Source organism: Dermochelys coriacea, chromosome 2, assembly GCF_009764565.3.
Source record: "Dermochelys coriacea isolate rDerCor1 chromosome 2, rDerCor1.pri.v4, whole genome shotgun sequence".
Lineage (NCBI taxonomy): Eukaryota > Metazoa > Chordata > Testudines > Dermochelyidae > Dermochelys > Dermochelys coriacea.
In genome coordinates, this window is record NC_050069.1 from 140,422,967 (window position 1) to 140,432,362 (window position 9,396).

At 39.6% G+C, this 9,396-nt stretch overlaps 1 protein-coding gene across 1 annotated transcript; it reads right to left on the reverse strand.

The window, feature by feature from the left end:
• Positions 1-3,740: 3,740 nt before the first annotated feature.
• Positions 3,741-8,323, reverse strand: LOC122458484 (zinc finger protein 22-like). Its single transcript, XM_043507117.1, has 3 exons — positions 8,275-8,323; positions 5,736-5,849; positions 3,741-4,345 (listed from the first exon to the last, which is right to left on the reverse strand). The coding sequence occupies exons 1-3, from the start codon at positions 8,321-8,323 to the stop codon at positions 3,741-3,743; spliced, it is 768 nt and encodes a 255-aa protein (XP_043363052.1).
• Positions 8,324-9,396: the final 1,073 nt, after the last annotated feature.

Below are 9,396 nucleotides of genomic sequence, written 5' to 3' on the forward strand. Positions count from 1 at the left end.
ATGACTAACCCCAAGGATTAAGGGTGATTTCTTTATACTTCTTCCACACTCCCAGTCCCAGCCATCCAGGACACTGAACCATAGACCTAGAGCCTGCTTTTTGGAGCTCTGGATATTTCTGATTAAGTGTACAGAGACAAAGATTCAGAGTTTATGTCCAGGATAACATACAAAAGTTTCAATATTTGTGCAAGGTTTACCTGAATTATCTTGAAAGGGAAAACCCAGATATTAGGGAGTGAGCTCCTGGACCGCCCCACAAGAAAGACTCTGAATTAGCCAAACATATAAGAGATCTGGCAACAAATGGGAGAAACTACGAGGTTATCTTCAGCACAATGAAATTGACAGGTAAAGGTGTGCGTGCTGTCACAGGGGCTGTGTTAGCACCTTCATCTCCCTCCAACTAGAGTCATCAGATAAACTTTCCCAAACTTCATATATGATTTTATTTTGGTTTGGTTTTATGTGTGTGCAAAGGATTGACCGTTCTTACTCTGAAATTGGGGATTTATCCATTCATCTGTTTATTTAGGTTATTAGAAGGTCACTCATCACTGTAGCATCTGGGTGCTTGCTAAGAGAATTTTGCAGTCAGCACCTCACAAACAGTTCACTGACACCCACTGAAATAAATGTGACCATGCAAATGTTTTTGAGAGAGAAATGGAGAAACCTTGCTCATCTTTTATAAGATTTGAAAATTTTCCCCCAACATCTTGTTGCTTACATTTCCTTTTGTGTTTGTATTGTAGATTAATTTCCAAGTGAGTCAAAGTGGCAATACCAGGAGCAAAAATATTTCCGTAGCCCTTCTTGCCACTATGCATTTGAGACATAGAAACACATGGAAAAATACTCCATCTTTCTGCCTTAAAAAGACCTCCATAAAAATTACACTGAAATAGCTGTCAGTCAGTTCTGCAGTTCATTGTGTATCCATTCACATTGCCGTGATGCAAAAAGCTATTGAAAATGATAACACTGGAAACCAGTATCCTTAATTTAGAAAATGAATAATAAGATTGCAGAAACGTGAGCTGCAATATTCACCATATTTAGGGTTGCAACTAGCATCATAATGCTGATCATAAGCTTGTAGGAGGATTTTTTTCCCTCCCAGCTTGGGTAAAAAAAAGATTTAATGGACTTTTATTAGATCAGAGGAATGCAATTTCAATCACAAGTCAACAAAACATGAAAAAGTTGCAAGATACAGAATATATTTTACGAGTTGATTAAACTTTCCAGCAGGACTGGTCTCGTTCAAATATTAGTAATAAAATGTAATGAAAGAGCACTTGTCAGTGTCAGTGGCAGCAGCTAGGTTCATTATTTCAAGTGTTAATGGCAAAATGTACAAGTGTTCTCCAGCTTGGTATGTTTTCTTAATGTTATCAGAAGATGCCATTTTCTCACAATCTGCAAAGACATTATAAAAACTAATATAGAAATTATTCCGAATTGTGTCTGTTTCTGGGTGCCAAAGACCCAGATTTTTAAGGGTATTGAGGCGTTGCTCACTCAGCGTTGCAACATCTAACTAATTTAGGAGCCTATGTCTCATTTCCACATAGAAAAACTTAGGCTCCTGAGAGTGGGATTCACAAAAGTACTTGGGCACCTAACTCCCATTAATTTCAAGAGAGTTAGGCACCTAAGTACCTTGTGAATCCCATCCTTTGTGTTTACCTTAAATCTTAAGTGTCTAAGTACATTTGAAACCACGACTTGGCAAAATGAGCAGAGCAATGCATAAGCATCCTTAAAAATCTGGACCAAAGTCCCTATATTCTGATCCTTAACCTCCCATTTGCCATAAAATATTAAAACTAGCTTGGGTGATGTCTTCGCCATAGGTTAAGAAGAGTCACCATTGTCCCCAAAATGAATGCCAGTCATGATGCAGGGTGAAATATTCAAAAGTGCCTAGGTGAGTTAAGAACAAAAGTCATTTTGACCCTCAATGGGGCTGGGCTTATGTTCCTAAGTCACACAGGCTTTTTTGAAAATTCCATCCATAAACCGTGACGCACTGAAATTTGGCAACCTCTAAAAACTGCTTCTAATGGTGTTTAAAACTAGGGAACAATGTCCTTGGCTCAAGTTCCTGTACCTTTCAGGGCTAGAAGCTACTTGCCCTGAATGCACACATGTACCTCTTGGCCAAAAATGCAAGAAGTTGTACATTCTGCACTCTGGGCCAGATCCTATTCCCATTAAAATCAAGAGAATTTTACCACTAACTTTAATAGGCTTTGGATCAGACTCTTTTTGCTGTAAGCTGGGAAGCCCCTACAAGGATTCATTTGCTGATGGACTTCAGTTTCCATAGCTAAACCACACATATGCCCAGTCTAATTATTTTTATGCTTTTCTGTGGAACTTGTCAATTTTTTGTGTGTCTATTATTTATTTATTTTCTATTATTTATAGTAGGGTAGCACTTAGTGACACTGCCCCCCACGCTTACAGTAGGCACATTCCTGATTGAGCTAAAGGCATATGAAAGCAATTTTCTACTTGCAGGACATATTCAGTAATGGAAGCTCACCTCTTGTCAAGAGATTCTGGAGAAATTTCTTATTCTAAATCAACACTATTATCTTTCTATTCCTTTAATAGTTATTGCAGAACACTAGAGCCACTGCAGAACACTAAACCAAAACTGGAATTTGAGGATAGAATATGCGATAACAACAGGTATTGAGAACAAATATTTCATATGGATAAACATTTTTAAAAAAGCATAAAACAAGGTATGACCAAAAAAGTACCAGTAAATTGTGAGAAGAATCTGATCATCTTGTGGAGCTTGAAGGCCTAGGATGGAATCTGACCTGAATGTCCAAAAGCCTATATAACCCTATGCCTTTACATGAGAAAAGACCATTTTAGCTAGCACTAAAATAAAAAAATAAAATAAATGTTTTTCAGAGAAGGAAGACAAATGTCAATGAAAGGAAAGCGGCCCCATCTCATCTGAGACTGTCTGTTGCCTTTCTGACAGCACCAACCAGTTATGAGATAACTCTTACATCCTATTAATTCCCTTTGTGGGCTGGGACAGATTAAAGCCCCAAGAGAGGGGAAAGAAAAGAAGTTAGTTTGACATCCAGATCCAGTAATATATATGACAGCAAAGATCTGAAAGTGTCCAGATTCCCTGTCTAGACATATGTTCACATATTAACTAATAAGCTAGATAGAAGAAGTTAATGATTTTTGACAAATAGAGGTGAATAAAGGGATACTAAACCTAAACAAAGGGAATTTCTGAGATGCTGGTTGAAAAGTTGTATAGGCTCAGATATAACTGGGAGCCAAACCTGAATTTGTAATTTCTACCACTTCTCTGAATAAAAAAATGCCGTTTTAAAACATACATGTAAATCACATTTATCCAGATATTTGGAAAGCCAGCCCATATTTAAAGAAATACATTATTTCTCCAGCAAATTCAACTTATTTTCAATTGCCTTTACAGCCTCTGTGGGTTTTTTCGGCCAAATTATGCTCAAACTTTTTTAAAAACTAAATTCTACGAGTATGATGATACAGAGGCTTTTTCTCTACTCTTCTTCCCATCACCCATCTTCTCTTTATGATCTCCAAATGATCAATCCTACAATAACTCACTTCCTCCAACAGTGCCTATTACCCCCACCGGTCCCAAACAATGCTTCTAAAGAGAACTGCATGAGTAGGCAGTACCCCAAAGGAAGCACTGTCACTGGGCCCTATTTGGTGTGGACTCTCTGATGTGACACTAGTTGGGACTTCGTCCTGAAGCTTTTGCCACAGTCACTGCATCCATAAGGCTTCTCGCCTGTATGGATTCTCTGATGGATTGTAAGTCCTGATTTACAAAGGAAACCTTTACCACAGTGAGGACACTGATAAGGTTTCTCTCCTCTGTGCATTCTCTGGTGCTGAATGAGCGTTGAGCTCTGACAGAAGCTTTTTGCACAGTCCTGACACTTATAGGGTTTTTCGCCCGTGTGGATTCTCTGATGCTGGAAGAGTGTAGAGCTCCGACTGAAGCTTTTGCCACATTCAGCACATATGTTTGGTTTCCCTCTGGTGTTGATTTTGTGGTGGACAATAACATTTTGGGGTTTGCTGAAATCTTTTTCAGATTGAGTTGATTTATACCATTTCTTCGCTAGAAATCCTTCCTGCTTGCTCTCTGGTCTATGCTGACTCTCACAGGCTTTCGCTTGATCAGAATAGTGGAAAATATTGTCTTTGGCAATCCCTGGCAACTTCCCATGTGGTTCCAATTCCTCAGGATACTCCTGATGAGGATCCTTCTCCCTTCTTCCTTTCGGAATCCTATCATCAGCTGGAACAAAAAGAGAATCCAGCCATGATTAATACCCTGCACTTTTGAGAAAAAAAATAGAGTTGTGAATGCTGTGTCATAAATCAGCCACTGTCTGTAATACTGAAACCACAAATTGGTTATAGGAGAAAACTTATAGAGTGGCGAGAAGATGGGGACTTAGGGATGCTGGTGTGGACATTTCGCTATTTTCCTATTATCTTTTGAAAACGTTGACAGGTTTATTGGTGGTGGAGTCAAATTTTGCTTGCGGACAGTGATTTGTTGGACTTTATCAAGAGTCACTAACCAGAAATTTCTACACCACTTGAGACATACCCCACATGCCACAGGTGTGGTGTTCACAGAAGGGTGTGTATGTGTGAGCATGCGTGTGCGAGAGCGAGAGAGTAGGAGAGAGAGCGGCGGGAGTCTATTTATTTGTTTTTTCCATTTAAACAAAAACGCTTTCTCAGAACCATAACCAAGGGAGGGGGCAGTTTGATAGAAACGTTTCTATATTTTTAAATACACTGAGCATATTGATAGTACAGTCTTCCTAGACTCAGAGAAGAAGAGTTGAGGTGAACGCCTTGCAAGGAGAAACAATGTATCCTGACCTAAGAAACTGTTTTTGAGAATACTCTTCATCTGGTACAAACTGGTGCATACTTAAGGAGGGAAAATTTTACTGAAGACATTTTTGTAAATGATGTCTGGCATGCATGTTTGATAGTATCAAAAGAATGGTGAATTCCAACAGAGGTAGGGAAGTCATCCCAAGCTTTTCTTCAGCTGGGCAGCAGAAACTTAACAAGTGGCTGAAGCAATCATTAAGAGGTCCCTTCAACACATCAGTACGTGTGTGTATGTTCTGGGAGAATATGAAATGTACTGACCTGGAGTTTCCCTTCCTTCAAAATCCCAAACAGAACCACCCCCTAACAACTCTTAATTTCTTCCATTCATTTGAGAGATACACTCTTCCTCCATCTTCCACTCATCTGGCAGAGTTCCTGTGGGTTCTTCTTCTTCTCTGTTTCTCAAAGTGGGACGCTGAACCACTTCTGAATTATAATGTGTTTATGAATAATCGGTAGTCTGTGTGCACAATAATAAGAGTTTTTCTCCATTTCCAATTCTCAAAGGATATATTTAAAATTGCCATGTTGTTTTGTTTTATACCAGGTGGGTTTTTTTTATATAGGTGGAAGAAAATCAATATAACTCAGGATCACAATGTATAAATTACTCCAAATGAAAGCCAAGAAAAGGTTCTCTCTCTGCCATTGTCCAATAGAGCCACGTAGATGAGAGAAGGCAAAACTATATGTGATTACAACTTTCTTGGAATTCTAGCTATTTACTTCAGTCACGGAAGGTTTCTGATTTGTTTTAATGTATTCCTTACCTGTGTGGCCACCCCTCAGCAATTCCCTTTCCACTGGACCTTGTAAATACAGGACAGACAGTTCCTCCCCTTCCTCCATTGGTAATATCTTTTCAATTTGGAGAATTAGACAGCCTGCTTGTGGGAAGGAAAAAATGCAATATCACAATCCGTCATAGTTTTGTCAAATGCTTTTTGAAAAAGAAAGTCCCCTGATTTTCTTTTCTGGGGATTGAGGAGAGAGATGTTTACTCAAAACACATGTGGAAAATAATTACAGAGATTATGAGAAATTAAATATTCTAATGGGAAGTATGTTGTGCTGTCTTCTGTGAAGTTCTTGCTTCTCTTTCCCCAAGATACTAAAATCAAGTTATTTTGCTTCCAACAATTATAATACAGTATCTCTTCGACCCTTAGAGGTAACTTCAAATTTACCGGGGATTACACAATGTTAAGGAGCTGATATATTGGATTATAGAAACCATAACAATCTCACTAAAGTTTAACTAAATATATAGAGATTTATCACTGCTTCTTTGTTTACAGGCATATGTGCAGCAAGACACTCACTAAAAATAAAACCCAGGCCCAGATTCTTAGGTGGTGTAAATTGGCATAGTTTTAATTTACATCAGTTGAGGATCTGACCTAATAATATAACATACGTCAGTAAACTATAAACTAAAAGGTTAGGAAACTTACGGATTAAAGGGTGGAAATTAAAGAGATAAACCAACTTCCTTAGCTGTACAGGGCTCTTTGTCTGGTGACTCAGTGAAAGAACCAGCAACTGAACAATTAAAATCGTCACAAACCTTTGCTGTCTGCTGCAAAGGAGCTCTCTGCTATTCCTGCCTTCCCTGAGGTTTAAACAGAATTTGCCAGACTGTTTGCTTTAAAACTTAAAGCTAAACATTCCGTGTTGTGATTCTACAGCCCCTGCCCCTGATTGGTTCCCTTGATGAAATTATAACCTGTATGTTTCCTGTTTTAATACCCAGTCACATGACACAGGACATCATTGTGTGTGTTATGGCATCAGCAGGAGAGTCAGGGGTCTACACACGCAGACACTCCAAAGTCAGGGACAATATTAAACAGTTTAGATAGAAGAACCACAGCACCTGAGGCACAAGACAAGACATAAGCCCTTACTAAACTTGTGGAGAGTCCAGATACTTTCCCATGTTTTCAAAGAAAAGCGCAATCCACTCTCACTCATTATGAAAAGCCGCAAAGCACCCCACCTAAAAGTGACATCCCAGAAGCCTTCCCCTGCCCCCAAAGGAGTAATTTCCAGAAGGGAAGAACCATAATACAATAATTCCCAATGTGTGTATGGAAAAGTATGTATATCCATTCTTCTCCTATGCTCAGAAAGTCCTGAACATAGAGGAATTAGTGCTGTGTTTGGGTTTCTAATTCCCTTGTACACAGCTGGTAAGTTTTGCGTAGGTCCTTGATTGATTTATTTCACAAGCAATTGAACTGTAATGCCAGTATCCAGAAGCATGCACACTTGATAAAATAATTCTGTATTTCAGTTCCTCTCCTCACTGTGTTTTTAATTCTACTCTCCTCTGATCCCTATTGTTCACACTTGAACAGATATGCTTGACTCAAAATCCCCTGTAACATTTAGAAAATACTCCAAGTTTGTTTGTCAGAAGAGAAGACACAGCACTCACTGTACAAGTCGTCAGCTTTCAATGAGTCTGCTCAAGTTCTGGAAACAGTTCACACTGGGTATGCTCATGAGATTGCCTGTTAGCTTTATTTAGTGAAAACAAACCGGTTAAATTAGCTGCTTACGCCTGACAAAGTGGACTAGGAGCAGTTTAATTACATAACAGTGCTGATGGCTTTTGCAGCTAGTGTAATGACTCAAAGTGAGAAAAAAATTAAAACTTAACAGAAAAAGAGATTTGCTGTAGTATGTGGCATTGTCCAGAGTAGGAAATTTCTTTATTCATTTTTCAGCAGCAGTACAGTGGCCAACAGCATTACTGACAGAGTAAACTGTAGCCTTAAGCTCTGAGAAGCTTTAATTGACCTGATAGAAAAACGTAATACACTTCAGCTTGCCCTCCCAGTGTCCATCTCCTTGAAATACATCCTTCTTTTCTGTTGCAATGCTGGACTGGGCCTGCAGTGGCTGTTCTCTCTCCTTTCTCACGTTGAGGATATTATAGCATTGTACTGCAACCAAATCGCTGATTTGCACTGTCATGCTGTTCAGAAGTGGGTAGTACGGTTGTGTGTCAACCACTCTAAACTCCAAGAGATATCTTTTTCATTGGTATCTCTCAACAGCCTGCATTTGCCCACTGGCCTCAGAATGGTTGTACTGTATGTATGCAGCACTAGGTTACATGTCGCCAGTCTAATTTTGCTGCTTACCATTGTTGCTGGGATTATGTTGCAGCACTCCACAATCCAGCTGGAATCAAATTGGTCATTGATAAAACAGCATAATTGCAAAAATGGCAGTTGAATGGCTGGCAGCATTCTTCTGCAGCATGTGTCCACTGAGAGTCTTTGGACTTGCTAGTCGCACTGCAGACATCTTCCTCTTCACGGGAAGTCTCTACATCCTCAGCATGCATAGCTGCTTTTTTATTCCTGGGGTAGCTGTGGAATTGGGACATACAGTGGTTCTGTTTTCTAACCCCCTTGCACTGAGTATTTTTCTCTCTTATTTTTATGTTTCTTTCCACGGTATATACACTGACCATGATGCCAACATTCTTGGTCCGCCTGTCTCTGTCCTGCTTCCTGGGTTCCATTAGCTTGAGCCGGTGCACTTTGTTCTGAACCGGTGGCTGCCATTGTTTTGATCCTTTTCAGGTTCAGTTGCCCTTGCTGTTGCCATTTTTCTAGGGTTAGGTCTGTTTCTCTCAACAATGTGTCTGGTAAACTGGAACCATGTCTCCCACAAATAATACTGTCTCTAATCAGGGAATCTTTAATGCCTCCAAAGTCCCATGTGGATACCAGAGTTCTCATCTATTCCCTCTTCTGCTTCTTGGTTTCAGGTTTTTTTAAAAAAAGTATCCCTATACAGTTTCATTCTGTCTGGGGGTCACAGAACTCGTCAAGTATTTTTATCAGCTGTTCCAATTTTTCAGGCATTTTTCGTGGCCACAGTGTCTCACTTACTTCTCTTCTGTTTTCCATAAATGAGACAGTAGAAAAGTGTTAGCTTCAATTTCTCATCTTTGTCCCACAGGGTAAACTCTGTATACAGACTCAGTTCTTTCTTCCATGATTATGCAAGGTTTTTTGTCCAGAAATCCAGCATTCCCAGGCATCCATGGTGCAGGTTTGCATTCTTTCTAGGTTTGCCTTTCACTCACACAGTCTCTTCTGTGCTATAGGTCTCACTGGCGGACCACTGCCCCCTTGTTTCATGTACAGCGTGCTGAGTAATAACACAAGGATTCCATGTTTCTAAAACTAAATTCGTTCCGTATTAAGAGAACTATTTACAGAAATGCTGCAACTGCAGCTAGCATTACAGCCATGTCTACATAGAGTTGCTTCCTGGTGCCTCTTTCAAATTCTTCCCTCCTGCAACCTGTGTGTCTCTCTCTCCAAATTCCATAAAGGTTACTACAAGCAGTGGTTTTCAATATTTTCAGTATCAAGATATTCCTTGCTAGAACTTCCCCTCCCTAGG